This window comes from Solanum verrucosum, unplaced genomic scaffold, assembly GCF_900185275.1.
Source record: "Solanum verrucosum unplaced genomic scaffold, falcon-dt-bn FXZP01000049.1, whole genome shotgun sequence".
Classification (NCBI taxonomy): Eukaryota; Viridiplantae; Streptophyta; class Magnoliopsida; order Solanales; family Solanaceae; genus Solanum; species Solanum verrucosum.
Window position 1 is genome coordinate 803,896 of NW_026020221.1, and position 19,752 is coordinate 823,647.

General features: G+C 35.0%; 2 protein-coding genes and 1 pseudogene across 4 annotated transcripts in view; 1 reads left to right on the forward strand and 2 right to left on the reverse strand.

Moving 5' to 3' along the window:
• Positions 1-6,063, reverse strand: part of LOC125831588 (pentatricopeptide repeat-containing protein At5g01110-like) — an 809,602-nt gene extending 803,539 nt beyond the window's left edge. Inside the window, exons 1-2 of one of the 2 annotated variants that reach the window (XR_007443186.1) lie at positions 3,844-6,063; positions 3,581-3,790 (exon numbers count right to left, since the gene is read on the reverse strand). Coding sequence is in view for 1 of the 2 variants with exons in the window: in XM_049510754.1 (XP_049366711.1) it covers positions 3,898-6,063 (2,166 nt within the window). In the remaining variant the exon portion in view is untranslated. Of the gene's footprint in view, positions 1-3,580; positions 3,791-3,843 lie in introns of those variants that run through there. The other variant, XM_049510754.1, reaches the window with a different exon arrangement.
• Positions 1-19,752, forward strand: part of LOC125831646 (uncharacterized) — an 831,707-nt gene that overhangs the window by 296,056 nt on the left and 515,899 nt on the right. The gene's annotated exons all lie outside the window — the stretch shown is intronic.
• Positions 18,105-19,676, reverse strand: LOC125831606 (cytochrome P450 71D7-like; annotated as a pseudogene).

The window sequence follows — 19,752 nt, forward strand, 5'->3', positions numbered from 1 at the left end:
TGTTCATTAGATATTTAGAATATCAAAGTAAAATCAAAACTCTTGTCTAATATGAAATCAATCATCACTCGTTAAAACTTAAAAAAACTCAAGAAATAGAAATAAAAAAATCTTACAAAAATAGAATTACAAACTTACAATCTATAAAAGGTTGTGGATGGATGCAGAAAAGTGAAAACAATAGCACCCAAATGAGGCTTAGCTGTTGTACGGAATGCTAAGACGGACGGCGGGTGGCAACGACAACAAGTAATTTGGGTTCGGAATGGGGCAATGAAAATTTTGGAGAAGTTGAAACTTGGAGGAAGAAGAGTTTGGAAATAGTTGAAGAGAAAGAGAACACTTTTATTTGTATTTAATCAAATCAAAGAAAAGTCAACTGAGTAATAATGCAATTAATTTAATTTAAGTCAATAACAATTATAAAAATAAATAAAAATAATATGCCAGCTGTTTTTCCTTAAAAAAATGTGCTTGGAGCCTTTTTTTTTTACTTAAAAAATGCCTACATCAAATTTCTCAACAAAATAGGTACAAATTGGATTCGAACCCGCAACATAAGCCTTCTAAAGTTGTCCTCCTACCGTGGCACCACAAGCCAGTTTTGTTCTCTGTGTGGCACACTTTATAGTTATATAAATATTATATATATATACCTATGTGTATATAGAATTTCCGTCGAAGTTCGGGGTGACGTGACACCCCCACACCCCTTCATAGATCCGTCCCTGATTCTAGCATTATCGTTGATATAAACAATTGGGGAAAAGAAGTGTTTCAATTGTCTTTTATAAAAAGGTACTTAAAACTGAAAATTAAATAGACTTTGAAACATCAAATCACCTTTTGCAATTATTTTTATATTCATTATTTTAAAAATAGATAAATGTCAAAAACACACTGAAATTATGTTTGAATTTTATACCTAAATGATCCCCCCCCGCGCTCCTTAAAAATATTGATATTATTTTTTCAAAACTTTACCCCACCCCATCTAACTCTCCGCTCCTAATTATTTTCATTTCTTTTACATTTTCTCATTTTGTGTTAGAATGTACATACATATATTTTTAGGAATTTTTTTTTTCTACTTATGTACCGAGTATAACAGAAATAGAAATTTTGTTTTAAGAAAAGTCTTGCGGCAAGTAAAAAAGATTCTTTTTTAATATATACAACACAAAATTAGAAAAAAAAAAATTGGCAGCAGAGGATATGCGGGTGGGTAGAATTTAAAAAAAAAAATAATATCTGAATTATTATTTGAAGGGATGGGGGTGGGGGATATGAAATATGATTTTTTTTTTTTTTAAAAAAACCTTTATAAATGAAATTCAAAAAATAAAAACTAAAAAAGTGTGTGTGTAGGGGAGGAGGGGGTACGGTGAGAAAAGTGGTGGAGTGGGGTAAGAAGAATATTTTACATTTTATTTTATAATTATTTGTTTGGGGAATAATAATACTTTAATCTTTAACTTTAACTAATACCAATAATTTATTTTATTTTTGTCAAGGTGAAAGTTCATGTGGAAGGTGATGTCACAATTTAAAAAAAAAAAAAAAGAGGGAATATATTACACAAACCATAATGAGAGTGTAATAAAAGAAATGTGTAGTTGTTAAACTAATAAGTTATAATTTATATACAAAATTGACACTTTCAATAGTTTATGTATGAAACTAAAAAAAAAGTGGTGTATTTTTAATTCTTGTCTCTTTTATTTTTACTTGTCATTTTAAACATATTAAATTTTTTTTATTTTTTATATTTTACCCTAAATATTAATTTGTTATTAGTCAAATCAGTTTTTCAAGACCTAAAATTATAAATCAACTAGTACGAGTGTTGTGGTTTAATACTAATATTAATCATTATTTTTTAAAGGACATGTAAAGTTAAAAGTGGACAAATAAAAATGAAAGGGAGAAAATATTTTACTTGTCATGGGTGTGAAAAAATGTACAACTTGTTTTGTTATGAATAAAACTTTCATCAACCTCAAATCCAATCTTGAACACTTTCCACAACCAACTGGTGCCAAATTGTTCATGAGATGTGCATTATGGCAAAAACTTCTTCAACATTGTCCAACTCAAATAAAAGAACCAAACAAATTTTCACATACTGCAACACTATAGTTTTACACAGTAATCATATGTCAACTCTTTGTCTGTACACTATAATCTATATCTATAATCTATCCATATATTCTCCACTGTAACTCAAGTAGTCCAGACATCTGTAACCTGAGGAACTCAATCAAAGTTATGTCCTCAATCTATCTATGGAACAGATCTTCTTGAAGTCTGATCAGTTCATAATCACTTCTCCAAAAAGCCCCAGACATAAATTTAGTGAAGGGTTGTAGTTTTATGGTCAATTGAGTATGATGGAAGCTCATTTAGTTTGATAACACAAGAGCAACTGGATCTTTGATACACTTCTGAGAACTGCTACTAGCAATTCTTGCTCACTGATGAAACATGTGGTCATAAACAGATTAATCAACCAGCTAATCAGGAGAAAGTAAATAGCAGCCAGTCCATGTGTCATCAACATACCGTGAATGACATTCACAGCAAACGCTAGACAGCCATGGATAACTTTTCTGATTCACTTGTGATCTCACTGTCATCGTTCCTGAAGCAAAAGCATTTGGTTTAAATTTTCAGCTTTCCACAAAGACAACATAACTAGGAACCACAAGCAAACAAAGTGTACATCACCAAGTAAACAATCAAAAGAAACTCAAGAATATTGTTGCACCCCTGTCGGATCCACAAAAAATACACTACTTATGGAGGATCTGACACACACCCGACGACATTCTTGAAGATTCCAAGCAACATAGGTTTAGACACCATACCATACACAAGCTCAAGAAAACACAATATCCAATATAGAGAGTCATTGGCTATATGTAACATTATGCATTGTTTGCAAAAGTTGCAACCTATGTGGGGAATATATTGATTTGTAGTGTTTATATTATATGTGATATCTAACATGATAGTAACATCACCAGGAAGTGGCAACAAGAGGGGAACCAAGAAACTAAGGTCAAAACATAGTACATACTGTGCTCTTTGACAAATTGTGAGTCCACTGGGTGAACTATCAAACTCGCAGATGAAAGAGGAACTTCTGCATATTCAATCTTGATGGCAATCTTAATCACAGCTCTATTAAAAAGCTCTCTAAAGTTTGTCACCGCAGCCAAAAGCACATTTCTGAAAATGAAGCACCGCTCTGTGTCTGGATAATGCCTTACTTACAGAGAGTTCCTTAGAGAGCGGAAACAAAACAAAATAAAGTGTTTCTAGCTCTAGTTTCGGATGAGCTTCTCCCAATTATGTCTGGTAATAGAATAGGGCTAGAACAAAACAAGGGGCATTGTATAGAGGTTACCAAGTAGAGGTGTGAAGCAATTGAGATGCATAGAGAATAGATGGTAGGGTTCCAAACCTCGCCTAGCACTGCGCTTAAGCGGAGCTTGTGGTCACTCGTTCCTCGCTTGTTCGAAAGAGCTTCAGATTGGATTTAACACTACATACGATATTCCATTCCGGCCCTCACTAGCTCTCTCTTTAGCCAATCAAGATATACAGATGGCAACAAGTGAGGGGTCTGAAGAAGCACCGCTCTCTGTCTGGGTAATATCTCACTAATACACAGTTCCTTAGAGAGCAGATGTCCAGTTGAGCACCCATAAGTTTCTGTTCCAGCAAGTGATTTCTCCATAGTTCTCCTCAAATCAATCAAGCATATTTCACATTAGCTAGCAATTCCCTAACGTCAAAATATCAAATTTAGAAGAGGGCACTGCATAAAGCAGAATTCACAGAAACGGCAGAAATTGACGTCATACACTTCAGTGGGCTCAAACAGCAAGGTGATTAAAACTTGTCATCAGGAATGAAACCCCTCTGCAGCATTTCATCATGGAAACGAAAAGCCTCCTTCAAGTTATCCTGAGAGACATGTCCATTGATCAATGATGTATATGTGTATCTGTCAGGGTTAATACCCCTCTCAACCATTTTCCGATACAGCATGTTCGCTTCCTGCATTCTACCAAATTTACAGAAACCATCCAGTATGGTATTATAGCTAATAACATCAGGTGACATACCTTGTTTTCCCATTTCATTAACCAAATCTAACGCTTTATCCATATTCTCCTCTCTTATAAGCCCATCAAGAAGAGTATTATACGTAATTGAATCAGGAAATAGTCCTTGGGACTGCATCTTGTTCAGAAACTTAGCTGCCCTTGAAGCATCACCAGACCTGCAATATCCCTTGATAATAGAGTTGCAAGTCACGATAGTAGGTTTGATACCTAGGATGATCATATCATCCCATAGTCTTAATGCATCAGATACACGACCCTTATTACAAAAGCCATTTATGAGAATACTATAAGTAATATAATTAGGAGAAATATTTACAGAGATCATCTCATCCCTTAAACTGAAAGCTTTTTCCATATCACCAACCTTACAAAATCCATCAATCAAGCTGTTATATGTCACAACATCAGGCTTGAGGTTTCTCAGTAGCATGGCTTCAAACAGGGTCTGTGCTTTCTCCATGTTACCAAACTTGCAATATCCATTGATAAGCGTGGTAAAAGTGTAAAAATCAGGATTTACATCTCTTTCCAACATCTCATTGAAAAGCTCATCAGCTTCATGAAGCATCTTTCCTTTGCATAACCCATTCAATATAGTATTGTAAGTCACCACATCCATAACTAAACTCTGCTCCAGCATTTCATCACGCATCTTCATAGCCTCCTTCATAGAACCATTTCTACAAAACCCACCAATGAGAATTGTGTAGACTACATTATCTGGTGTAAGACCCTTGCGTTTCATATGCTCATAGTATGCCAATGAGCGATCGAGACGACCAGTTCTTGAAAACAACCCAATAAGTGAACTATAACTAACCAAATCAGGAATGATAGCTCGACACAACATTTCTTTGAAAACAGATTCTGCTTCCAGCATGTTACCAGCTCTACAGCACTCAGCAAGAAATGCATTATAACTAGTAGTATCAGGGGCCAGGCCACTCTCTTCCATCTCAACCAAAAGTTCCCTTGCTCTCCCGTATTGTCCATTCTTACACAAACCATTGAGAATAGAATTATAAGTTAAACGACAAGGTCTTAACCCTGTAGCTTTCATAATGTTTATCACTTCATAGGCTTCTTCAAGAAGCCCCTCGTGACAATATGCATTTATCAAAGTATTGTAAGTCACCATATCCGGAAAGATTCCCTTCTTTTCCATTTCTTCGATAAACGGATTCGTGCTTTCAATTTTCCCATCTTTACACAAAGCATTCACCATTATATTGAGGGTATACACATTTGGCTGAATGCTACTCCCTGTCATCTCACCATACACTTCCCATGCCAAGTCAACCCAACCAATCTTCACAAGCCCTCCTAGAAGACCATTACACGCATTTATCGGAACACAAAGATTCCTCCTTTGCAACAACTTAAATACTTCTACAGCCTCCCTAATCTTCCTAGCTTGTACATAAGTCCTAATCAGCAAATCAAAAACATATGGATTCGACCCGCATACCTCATAAGTTGACACCAAAGATTCCACAATCTCAATTCTTGAAACCCCACTTCTTCTAATCATCCTTAAGATAAAACCCTGTGCATCAGCTACCCTCTTAGACCTAATCAACACATGTACAGTAGCACTCAATGAACTCGTGCAATGTTTAAAATTAGCACAATTTACAGACACCAAGTTGATGAATTTCTGTGCTAAATGCAAATTATCACGACAATCAACCAGAACTTCAAGAAAAATAGACGGGTTTAAACCATGTAAAGACTTGGTTACTGGCTTACCTTGTTTTAGGTTCCACAAAATTTTCTGGACTACAAATGTGTCATCAGATTTTGGGGAATTTTCTAAGTGGGTTGTGCTAACAAGTGAAGCACAAGTTGCTACGCCTCTGATGGTGGATTTGGGAAGGCATAGGCGTCGTGCTGCTGCCATGAGAAATTGGCGTTTTGGGACTGCCATTGAAGTCTGGCTCTTGGAACGTGCTAGTTTTTCCATTGCCAATGAAAAATAGGGGAAAATGAAGAAAGAGTGAATGTTTCCATTGTCTTGTTTGATTTTTTGCAAAATGATTAATTAAAGGGAAATATAATTATTTACACCAAGTTATTTAAAATAGGGTATAGGGAAAAGGGTATGATATACCCCTTAACTTTGTCATTTAGAGTTGATATACTCCTCGTTATGAAAGTGACTCACATATACCCCTACTTATATACAAATGGCTCACATATACCCTTATCCTCTAACGGAAATGAAAAAAAAGTAATTTTAGTTTAATTTTTTATTATTTTTTTAAAAATATATATATAATCCCATATGAGTATATTTAATCCTCCTCAAACATTTTTTTTTTTTACTTTTTTTTAGTTTCAATGACTAATTTAGATTTGTTATTTTGATAGTCAAATTTATTTATGTTTCACTTGTAAAACTTAGTATAGATGACTAAGTTTTTTTCTTCAAATACAAAAATTAAATTACAATATAGACAAAAAAAAATAGTTTTAAATTATACTATAGCCACAAAAAAATAATTTTAAATTTTTTTCTTTACACTAAGGAATGAAAGAAAAAATAAAATAGGAATAAGAAACTCAAATAATTATAATAAAAGAAGTCAAAAAATAATTTATGTATGAAAAAGATTAAAATATACCTTGAACTTTGCTAGAAGAATCATATATACCCCTCAATAATTTTTAAGAAAGATAAAAGTCAAAAATATAAATTTAAAACTAATTTTTTCACTTCCGTTAAATGAAGGATATATGTGAGCTCATTTTGTAACGGTAGAGGTATATGTGAGCCGTTTGTATAATGGTAAGGGTATATACGAGCCACTTTAATAACAAGGGGTATATCAGTTCCAAATGACAAAGTTTAGGGGTATATCAGACCCTTTTCCCTTTAAAATATGATTATATATCAATATCATCCTCATTTATTTATGTTTTTGGCGTAAGAACACTTTTTTTAATTAATAAGTAGCTTAAAAATAGGGATAAGACACAAGTAATCCTCGATTATGACCAAATCTCACACGTACCTAAATTGAACTACAGTCATATTTCCCCTAGGCAAATTTAGTTGCTCAGATGGTAAGCACCCCTCACTTCCAACCTGAAGGTTGCGAGTTCGAGTGACCAAGGGAGCAAAAGGGGTGAGAGCTCCTAAGGAGGGTAAAAAAAAAAGGAATAAATATGTTGACGTGACATGGAGAGTGTGCGCATTTTCTTGAAGGCAAGTATTGGGTGCACAAATTGGACACATATAATTTTTTAATCGGTAACTTTATAATTAGTTAGTAATCATATTTATTGATATTAAAACATATATATTTAATTATTTTTATTTTTTTATTTGTAAAGTATTTATTTTAATTTCTTTTTTATTTTTTTTAATTAATTTATTATCTTTTTCACTTTATTATTTTTTTAAAAATATGTGTATTTTAAACATAATAATTAAAAAGTGTCCTTTAATTTTAATATTTATTTTTTTATGTTTTATTTGATTTTCTTCACCTCTTTTGATATTCGTTCGAAATTAACTTATTTTAAATACAGGATAGTTGGAATTGAATTTGAAATTAAATCAAAACAAAAGACAGAGAAAATAAAAAGAATAAATAAATTCACTAGAAAAATAAAAGAGAAAAAACAATGAATGAAGTTAAAAAAAAAAAGTTTCGATACAAGGTAAAAGAAATGTTCAAAGGTAATTACAATATCCCTTGGCAAATGAAGATTATCATTACTCGTATTCAAACTATTTCAAGTACTATTACTTGCGAGGTTCGACATTGTTACAGGGAAGCCAACCAAGTTGCAGATGCATTGGAAAAATGGAGTATTACAAATGAGGAGTTGGTTATTTTTGCACATGTTCACCACCATCGATAGCCATCAGACCTTACAAACTTGATCTCATACAAATGGAATCCCTAACGCATAAGCAGAAGAATTATTTTGTATAAACTTATCTAGTTGAGATGTTATAGCTAATTTTGTGTAATATCTCGCTAAATTGAAAGAACTAGAAAGAATTAGAATTGGAAATAGTCATTTTAGGAAAGAATGAAAAAATTGGAAATTTGATAAGTTTGGGTTTTTGGTCAACTTCAAACAACCATAACTTCTAGATCAGGATGATTTAGGTGTGTTTCTAGTATCGTAGGAAATATCTTGGAATAACCTTTCCAACGCCGCCGAATTTGCGCGATTCTGAGTTTGTATGAGTGAAATATGCCTATTCAAAGTTGGGTTGTTCAAATAAGGAAATGTCTAATCCGAATTTTGGAAGGGTATTTTAGTCTTTTCCTTGACCAATTGTTTTATTTCATTTTTGGTAATTAAGTTAGGGTCTAATCAGAATTAGAACAGTTTAGAAAAGTTGAAGTTCACGCTAGGGCTTGGAGAAAAGAGAAAAGAGGAGAAAGGAGAAGAAAAGTTCAAAGTTCGTCGATTTCTTGGAGATTTTCGCGTGGATTTTGCCAAGGATTTAATCCTACAAGGTATGTGAAGCTTTCATAATGTTGGGTTCGTTTACCCACGTACCAAACATGTTTATTTCAGCGTGAATTCGTTCTAAAAGAGTTTGAAAGTTGATGTTCTTGATATCTATTCTTGAAATTGATATTGTTCTTGAGTTGGGCTGAAATTGAGAAGTTTCTGAGATCATTACGTCAAATTATTGAGTTGTTTGGAGTTAGGTTCTTAGGTAAACTTGTTGAGTATCTGTATCTAAAAAGAATTTGGGAAAAAGAATCGAGTTTAGGCGAATTGGGGCTGGAAAACGAAGAAGAAAATTAGTCGGGCAAATCTAGGCACTAGCTCCGCGTCGCGGACCTGCTCCCCAGATTCGGGAAAAACCATTTCGCGTTGCGGAGCGGTCACAGACCATTCTGCCTCATAAAGTATTTTTCATGACCAAAATTTAAATACCTCTCCGCGTCGCGGACCCACCATCAAACAATGATTTTTTTTATCTTTTCTCATATGTAGCTATCTAAAATCATTCACTAACATCATGAGATCTTTTCTATCACAAATCATAATCCTTGAATCCATAATTCAATTCAAGGAAAGTTAAGAGTCAAGTTAAGAGAAGTCAAGAGTCAAGTTAAGAGAAGTTCATAAAGTTTTCCGAAAGTCTTTTACAAATGTTTTAACTTTGTTTTAAGACTTGAGTTTTGAGTTGAGTAAAGAGTAAAGTTTGAAGTTTATTTCTTCAAAAGAGTATATCAGGACTATGTATTCCCAAAGACTAAATGTTTTCATATTTAAACAAGAAAGGAAACTGAGATTTCCAAAAGAGCCTTTGAGCTAGTCTTCAGCAAAGAGTAAGAGTAAAGTTCATTCTTCAAAGATTATACGGGAACTAAGTATTCCCAAGAGTTAAAATGTTTTCACATTTGAGCAAGAAAGGAAACTAAGATTTCCAAAAGAGCTTTTAAGCTAAGTTTTTGAGTAATTATCTCAAACCAAAGAAAGAGTTTTGTTTTCACAAACATATGAGCTAAGTATATTTTGGGTGTAGTATTGAGCACCGATATGGGGAAGAGCTTGAGTTCAGATAACTCACGTCTCCATAAACCATGTAGCCATCATAGATAGTAAAGGATCATACTTTTTAGATGACTCCTTAAAATACTTTTAGCATAGACTAGTGGACCCACTTAGTTAAGTGTTCTATATGACGACAAAGTATAAGACAATTCTGGTAGCGTGGGCAAGACGTTGTATCACCATTTAGGCTCATAGTGGTGGTTGTCGGTTAGAGAAACTCCCACATAAACTATATTACTTTATTATATGAGTAAAGTTGAGTTTGTTATTGCATTTTCTTTAACGAACTAAGTTTTTTTCTACTGTTTTAAAGGCTTTCTATATATTGCATGTGTTTTATTGCTTTATATTGAGTTAAGTTATTCAGGAGTTGAGTAAAGCCAAGGTAAGTGTTTCTTTCAGATTCTTTTCAAGCTTAAGCTATGTTTAACATTCCAACTTGCATACTCGTACAGTCAATGTACTGATGTCAGTTGGCCTGCATCTTATTATGATGCAGACGCAGGTAATCAGGATCAGCATCCAACGCCTCGTTAATTCAGTTGAGCACTCAGAGTCAATTGGTGAGTCTCCCAGCTTTCCGGAGGATCCTTTTTATTGCTTTCAGTATTTTAGTTCATTAGGATGTCGTGGGTCTTGTCCCGAAGTCCATCTCAGTTGTTTAGAGCCTTCATAGACTGAGTTAGTGATGTTAGTTCATGAGTCTTTACTTTCCCCTTTCAATTAAGTTGAGACTTGAGTTGCCACTTTGGTAGTGAATGTTATTTATTACATTCTAAGTTATTTATTGAGCAGTTCAGTTATTCTTTTAAAGTATATTTATCTTGAGTAAAGTATTCCGCTGAGTAAGTAAGCCAGGCCAAGGGCTCGCTTGGGGCCAGCAATGATTCTCGAGTGCCAGCCACGTCCGGGGTGTAGGCTCGGGGGTGACATTTTGTCTATTACGCTGGACTTGTAAATTTGTGCAAAACTTGTATAGCTTTTATTATAACCTTAGTTTTTGCGAAGCAACTATTGGAACAATGGGTCGAGCTTAAGCTCCTCTTAGCATTGTAATTTTATTCATCAATATAAAGGTCTTACCACCATACGGTGATAATTTTTTTTTTTTAAAAAACAACTTAATCTAAATACAAGATAAAGAAAATAAGAATATTTTTTTTAAAAAAGAATAATAATAAAAATAAATATTTACACATGTGGCAGATGCGTGTGTACAAACACAATCAACTTGGGTAATTGAAGGTGCCACGTCAGCACAAAAGGTGCACAAAATATGAAAAAAATGAGTTTAGGAGTAATAAGACCCTAGTTAAGTTTATGTGTCTTTAGAATTTTGGTCATAGTCTAGGGGGGTACTTGTGTCTTATTCCTTAAAAATATGAAAAAGTTATTTGATTAGACATACATTCATATTAGAGTCCAGCTTTAAAATGAATACTATTTGGGATGGAATAGACGGAGTTAACAGTAAAGGTGGACAATTCGTTCATTTATGGGCAAAGTGTCCGTTTTGATTTATGTTTTTAGAGAGGGTCTCTTTTGGCATTTGATGCCTAGAAAGAATCCATTTTGAGGCCGAATTCATTGATATCATATCTACTAATGTCATTTATACTTTCAAATAATTATCTATTATCCTAGGACCATGCGCTAAATATTGTCTTTCTTCTGGCCGTAGGTGTGATCAATGTCATTGAGCTTCGGTATTCTAAAATAGTAGCTTGAATTCGCGTACCCCCTTTAACACGCAAGTACGTTTTAGCTACTAAGCTTCAAAACAACCTATTGTACTCAAGTATTAGAATGAGTATTATTAGGTTTTTTTGGGGATAGGCTCTCCCAACCCCCGGTGAGTTACGTCCTGCCCTGCCTTGAACTAGAACTCGAAAAATCAAAACACATAACATTTGGAGTAAAATCAGAACACGTTCATGATTCAATTTTTTCTCCTCTTTCTCCTTCACACGATCTTCTTCAGTAAATCCATCTAACGGAATGGAAAATGGAGCATAATAAATCATATTGTTGAGGTTTGCAACTGATTCAACCATTATTAATTCATGTATCTGATTTTTAATAAGTGGGTGATCTATTTACTTATTTGGACATTAAGTTTACCTTAATGTACATTTTTAGTTAGAAGAAAGTGACATTCACGACATTTTAGCTTCAAAAGATAAATTTTCATGATTTACCCGTGCTTGGATTGAAATAACGTAAAAAGGTGTGCCAAAAGAAGTTGGAAATAAGCAAACAATTTGTTTCCAAAAATTGATGCTAATACGGAGGAAGTGATGTGGTCACATGCCCACATATGACACCACATCAACAGTTCAGAGACCACAACTCGATCGAAGCAGAATGGTTGTTGAAAAAGCCAGTTAGGCAATTCTTTGCTTAGGCAGATTTATCTCTTTCTTGTCCATCTTGTCGGACATAGACATTAAACCTTAGAATTATGTTTAGTATTCGGGGTTGCATCCCCAGTTTGATTGTTTAGAGCTTTGGTATGATGACTTTCAGTTCTAGGGGTTGTTTTTCCGCATTAACTAATTTTAGACTATTGGGTTGAGTTTATGGGAACTCAATCCTTTAGTTGACTAAACTATTTTCATTGCTTTTGTATGATGAACTTCTCTTAATTACATGGTGTTGGTTAGTTTCGGGTTAGTCATTGGTTCTTTCACAAGGTAGTTTAGTGTGGGTGTCACTCACGATGGTCGGAGTTGTGACATCTTAGGAGCTCATTTTTCTATGAGAATTGGGTTGTTGTTGCTGGAAGTCGTTGGGGATTGTTGTGGAGTGACAATAGGGTCGCGTATTGCATGTTTAACCCGTAAGTATCTTCCCTCTCCTCTTTAAGATTTAATGGTGAATTTTGCCCTCCCTCTTACATAACATGTTCTAGCTAGTTGTAATGCTCAGATTGTGTTCGGTTTCGGGGCAAAAGTCCTTTGAGCTGAATGAGACCATTTGATGGAGTTAATTTCAGATTTTCTGGCGTGGGTCCCACAATTCTATTTTGATTTTGGGCCCTCTTCAATTATATTGAATTCTATGTCTAAACATTTCTAATGACGCCGTGATCAATATTATGATAGCGTGAAAGTAATTAGAGGTATTCAGAAGGGGAGGGATCCAATGCGGCAGATTTGACACGCACTTGATCAGCTTCGAGGTAGGCGACAATATACTTTTCTTGACTGTGCTTTATTAGATAATGTGTAGTAATTGCATATTAATTAAGATTATAGTTGCTAGGTTTTAGGAATCCATCCCTTACTTCTTTTTCTACTGATTTCTGTAGAAGCTTTTGGGCTAGTCTTGGGTGACGGGACCCTTAGCTTAGGCTAGCAGCCCTTGGTCGTAACATAGTGGTGCACTTATCTTTCTTATGATTGATGTTTCGAGCCTTAGTTTAGTTTGTGACTTGGATGCTTTAGAATGTGTTTTCGTTTCCTCTTTAGCTATTTGTTGGCCCATATAGGGATTGCTTCGGTTTGGTACCCTATGTTAGGGCTTGCACTCTTAGTTGTTTTTCATAGCCATAGGTTAGCATTAGCTATACTCAGTAGTTGTTGCTTGAGTAGTGTATTCGGGGTAAGGTGTTGATCCTTGAATTTTTCCTCTTCTGATTGTTAAACTCATTATTGATTCCTTTGTTTATTGAGTATTAGTGAGTCTATTATGTTGTTATTGTTGAGTATGTTGGCATATCGTTGGGCCCGAGGCCTTGGTCGAGGTCCAGTTGGACTCTAGGTTAGTTTTCTATGCCATCACAACGTGGTAGTATTGGTATTATATTCTAGTTGTTTGCTGCTCTTGTTTGAATGTTAGGTTCTGGTGATGACATGCATTGCATCGACACTCATTTTCTCACATGTTTTATGGTACAATCCTGATTCATGCATTGGATTTTCACTATTATTTTTTGAGAAAGACTGTTTCACACCTTTTACTATTCTAAATTGGTTTGAATGGAAGTTGTACCGCCTGAATCACTTTGGTAACTCATTTTTGAGATACAAGAGGAATCGGGAATGTGCTCTCTTTTTCCTTGATCAATCGAAATTACTATCGATCCTTTTATACTAAATGACTACGTGTGTCTTAGCTTTACTAGATCTCTGGGGTAGAGGAACTTCATGGTTGTTCTCACTAGTGCATTAGCCGCGAATTTTAGGACCATGTGCACTACTATAAGCCACAGTTCAAGGTCCGGGCTCACTACTAACATTTGGATTTTTAACCTGACATTAGTGCCCTATTTACTCAATCTTGTGGTTTTTAGCTCAGTGGCACTATTGATTTTGATTACATAACATACATTCATATACATCACCTATCACTAGTATAATTGCTTGTTGTTTGCATGCATCCATCAATCTTATGGAGGTTGTTGAGTTATTGTAACACCTCGAAATTTGGAAAAGGGAGAAAATGAATTTTTGGGTAGCAGGTTGTGTCTACAGTTCCCATCTACGGACTGTAGCTTCTACAGTCCGTAGGTGGCAACTGTAGGAATGGGGAAACTAATTTTTTAAAACAAGTCCCAATACCCTTTGTACGGTTCACTAGGACGTCCCGTCATCCCATGTATGAGTTTTATATAGGTCTTGTAGGTGACTCCCGGACTTAGTGAAATTCTAAACCTTAAGATTGGGTTAAATAGTTGGTATCTACAGTGGGTAGAAGTACCTATGAATCGTAGATCGTGTCCTTCAAAAGTTGGCCAAATTAAGGGTCCTTGATCCATTTCTATTGTTCACCAGGACGGTCCATAGAAGGACCTACGGGCTGTAGATCCAAACCGTAGGAATGGGTCGATAGTTATTTTAAAGGGCTTTTAAGTCTTTTCCCCTAATTGATTAATGTCTAAACTAAGTTGTTTTGATCCTAATCCTAAGACCTATATAACTCCCTTAAGTCTAAAAACTACCCATTCTAAACATTTCTTTTAAGTTCCTAAATTCTCTGCAAGATCACCCCGAAATTTCCCCTCAAGAACTAAGGAAGGAAAAGTTAGGGTTTGCCTTGAAGAACTCCAATTCACCATTAATTGTGGGCATTGATTGCTAAGGTATGTTAGTATTCACCTATGGAGTCGTTTCCTCCATATGGTTCCTAAATTCTCCAATTTTACAAGTTAGATTCTCCAATCAAAGTTAGGGTTTTACTCAATCTTCATGGGCTCTTTTCAATTATGAGCCAATTGGTTGTTTTCTATCTTTTTATGCATGAATTGAAGTAATTGCATGTTTTAAAGTTAAATACAAATGAACTCATGCATGATCCATGATTTCTAGACTATGATCATATGGTGAAGCTTATAAACTGTGAAAGGTGAATTATAATAGTATGCGTGTTCCTTTATGAAATTGATATAAATGATTTAAGGTTTCTTTGAGAGTAACACATAGATATTGTTGTTTTGTTGTGAAAGGATTTCTCACATACTACTAAAACATGATTGTGAAAGGACTTTTCTCACAAAAGGACTCATAACGTTGAAATGTTTTCTCACCTAAGTTGAATCAAGATTAAGGAGCTATTCCAAATGAACTCTAGCTTGGATTGGTTACTAATTGTGCCTTTCCATGGATAATAAGACAAATTATGATTACTATTCCGTGGAATTTATACTTAGCATCGAGAGGATATCGAGATGAAAGCTCTCCCGTTAGTTGAGGCCAGGTTTCTAGTAGCAATCTTTCTATCCCATAACTATGTGCCACCAGAGGTTTGTCTTAGATAGACATTAGCTAGTGGATTCACTTTAGCTCAAGTTTATGGTTCTTACCTTGGCAAGTAAGGACATATCATTTTGGTGTGGGATAGACACCGAATTCCATATTATAGCTCACATGGTCTATGTAGGTCAAAGGTAAATTTTCCATAGTAATGTGCTAAGTTACTTTCCAAAGTATCTCACAAGTGTTTTGTAAGATGTCTAACTTGCATTGACCACAATTATTACCTATGATTTCTAACATGTTATTTTTTTATTTAGCTTGGTCATTGCATGTCATATAAAGTCCTTTTAGCATGATTTTATAACTCTTATGCATTGCTATCATACTTGGTACATTCCATGTACTAATGCATACTTGTCCTACATTATTTCACTTAATGTAGGGTCCGACGCTCCTACTTTCCATACTCGTGGGTAGTTGATCCTTTTGGAATTTTGAAGATTGGCGAGTCCTTATGATCCGAATGCCGAGATTCTTTTATTATTTTTATGTCATTTTTCTTTTTAGACTTTGTATGGGATGTATGAGTTACGTCCTAATCACTTTCCTTACAATGTACTAGATGCCTTTGGGACTTTTGTTTAGATTTTTGCTTTTGTCAAACTCTTTTGTATGATGCTATCTTATGAACTCTTTACTCGTATTATTTTGTTTGATATATGCTAAAGTGGTTTGTGTAGGGCCTCTCTCGGGGTTCTATACGCCATGTTACGCCTAGGGTCTAATTGGGTCGTGACAATTATGTTTGTTGTTTGTACCTTCTGGGCTTATGGGGGTTTTGTTAGGCATTAATATTGTTTGATTAATTTTGTATATTGTGTTCATTTGGTTGTTAGTTATATAAATGGTTTGGACTTGTCATCTTGGTGCTCTTGTGGTTGGATTGACCCCTCTTAGGTGGTTATATTGAGTTGGGATGTTTATCGTGGACATATCTTTGGTTTGTTGGCATCCGTTGTATGATATTTTTGTGATTAGGTTGTTCCGCTAGTGCCTCCAGGTATGTTCTCTTTTCTCGGTCTCTTGTTCAATGTATTATATTCCTTTGTATCTGTTCATCTTAAGCTATGCAATATCTCTTCTTTAGTTTTTTGTGATGTACTTTCCTTATTTACCTGTCATTTATACTTGCGTTGTCTTTGGAGCTCAATCGGCTTATGCGTACTGACAGTGGCGTAGCCAGAAATTTTATCAAGGGGGTCCAAACTTTGAATAGTAATTTTTTTTTTTTTAAAACGATGATTTATAAAGATTCTATTTTTAATAATATTGTGATATAATTTGGGTAAATTGGTCTCCTATTTATAGAGAAAGAAAACCTTATTCCAAAAGGAAAATGTATTAAAATTTAAGAAAATCTTATTCCACATAGGAAAAAGGTATTAAAATATAAAGAAATCTTATTCCACAAGGAAAAGGTATTAAAATTTAAGCATTTTTTTCAATTAAAATCTTATTCCAAAAGGAAAATGTATTAAAATTTAAGAAAATAATTCAATTTTAATTGGGAAAAAATTCCTTATGGGAGGTGAGTTTCGAACATGGGTCACTCAATACAAGCATAACACTATTTACCACCAAGCTACTGAACATATATGTTAGACCTACGCATGTTTATTTACTTACAAACTTCAAGAAGGCAAAATAATTACGGAAAAATGAAAACACTCATGCAGGGAATCGAACTTGGGCAGAGAGTGGGCTTGCGACAGCTCTAGCCATCTCCACTACGGGCTACTTTTTTTAAGCAGGGTGTCCAAAATACTATACATACCAATATAAGTCAAAACTTTACGTGTATATCGTATAATTTTTCGACGAAGGGTGTCCAATTGGAAACCCTGGGGACAAGGTGGCTCCACCTATGCGTACTGATAAGTACTACTTATTGATACTCATACTATGTACACTTCTGCATCCTGCAAATCATAGTACGAGTTATCGCCATTGATTGAGGCCTCGTGTGGAACAACTTTTGGAATTCGGAGACTAGGGTGAACTTCTGACGTTCGGAGTTGTCGATCACCCTCTTTTTGGCTAGGACTAGTCTTTATTTTGTATTCGGAGACAGTTCTGTATATACTTGTTTTGTAAAGACTTGTAATTCTATTTTGATTAGAAGCTCGATTACCGACTGATGCTAGATCTTGGGGTTATCTTGTATCAGTTGTATGTAGATAACGACTTACTTCTCCTTCTTCTATTTTGATATTGTCCCCCATCCCCCTTATGTTTTCTTCCCCGTGATAGCCCCTTACTCTTGGTTCCGAGCTATGAATTGGTTTACCTACTGGTGGGACATATTAGGTGTCATCATGACCTGAGTGAGATTGCTATGCATATGTTAGTCTGTTACTAATAGTTGAACGAAATTTATCTTACAAGTCGCATGATATTTATACCAGTAATTTAGCTCTTTAGTTTCATTTTTTATTTTTCTCACTCCCTTTTAACTGTTCATTGTTCACTAATCATGCATTTACTTTGATGTTCCTAGAGTTGTGTTCCAAAAAATGTTATTCGACAGGCTACACCTTAGGCTAACTGTCACGCGGATACATTCTTATTTGATTTTAAAAAATACAGGCACTATAAACCGATGAAACCTAAAAAAACCAGAAAAAAGATGCCACAAGAATGAGATAATTAGATAGGTTTTCTTAACAAGTTGATGCTATTAAGGTTGATAAGGAGTGACAATCAAGTAAAGGTCACCCTTTCTAGCAGCAGTTATTCCAGACAATTCAGTTAAGTCCAAGTCTCTTGCCTCCATTCCAGTAGGGAGCTTCCAATCGAAGTGATAAAGCAATTGAGCCAACGGCAAATAAACATTAGCTAAACCAAATGATATCCCGGGACAAATCCTTCTCCCACCACCAAACGGAAGATACTCAAAATTGTTACCAATAAAATCGACAGAGCACTGCTCAAATCTCTCTGGCCTAAAGCTTTCTGCGTCATCCCAATATTTTGGGTCTCTTCCCAATGCCCAAACATTAACCATGACTTTGGTCTTCAAGGGAATAGTGTACCCGTTTATGTTTGTCTCTTCCCTACTTCTCTTGGGACCAAAAGTGGAACTGGTGCATGAAGTCTCAATGTTTCCTTTATTACTAATTTCAAGTATTTCAGCTCTTCCACATCATTTTCATCGAACGTTACTTTGTCTCTAAAGGCTTCTCGCACTTCTTCTTGAACTTTGGCGAATACACTTAGATTTTTCATCATTTCAACCATAGACCATACAATTGTTGTCGATGAAGTTTCTGTTCCAGCAATAAACATGTCCTGCAATTAATGTCCAAGCTAAGTTACAATATTAAATTAAACAGAACACATGGTTAAATAAGTAAGAATAAGCATAGTATTCAATACTTACAACAATAACAGCTTTGATATTGTCGTTGTTGATCGGAAATTGAAGACTTCTATCATTCATAAGTCTTAGAAGGACATCAATTGGATCTTCACCTCCTAATGAATCACCATTCTGACGAATTGCAAGATTCTACTTGTGCTCGTTGATGACATCCTCAACAATTGAATCTACCTTACGGTGTGCATTTAGAATTTTTGTCTAAAAACATGAAGAAACTTGTATGAAGGGAAGATGTCAGCCACACCTAAGCCTTCTGCTAAGCTTATTACTCTCTAATTAATTTTATAGATACTTCTTGCTCCTTTAGTACTTGCCCAAATGCTGATCTACATGCCATAGAGCATGTGAACCAAATGATCCTTTCCGTAAAATTAACTGGCTCACCAGAAGAAGAAGATGATTTGATAGAGTCGATGAGACAAACAAGTTCATCATGCCTGATCGGACATTCTTTGCACTCAACACTTCCATAACACAAATATTACGCATTTGTCTCCAATACTCACCATAGGGGGTAAAGGCGATGTTGCACCTACCATAGCAGATAATAATGTCCATGGCCATGAATTTAGGCCTAGATGCAAATGCAAGGTCATGAGTTTTTAGTACTTGCTTAGCCATCTCAGCAAAAGTAACCATTACAGCAGAAACTTCACCAAGCTGAAGGTGCATGAGCGGTCCATATTTTTTCGCTAAATCTCTAAGAATGCGGTGTGGAAGTCCGCCGGCCAGGTGATGCATACTTCCTATAAAAGGAAGTTTCCATGGACCTGGAGGTAATTTTTTGGTTTGGGTATTATTTGAGTACTTTTTCCATTTCCTTAACAAAAAGAGGAAACATAGGAAAAGGAAAATGGAAACCAATTGCATTTTGGGATGAGTCCTCAAAGCTCAATTGAGTGTGTTGTTGTATAAGCTTAGTTTGAATTTTGAGAGTCAAACTTTT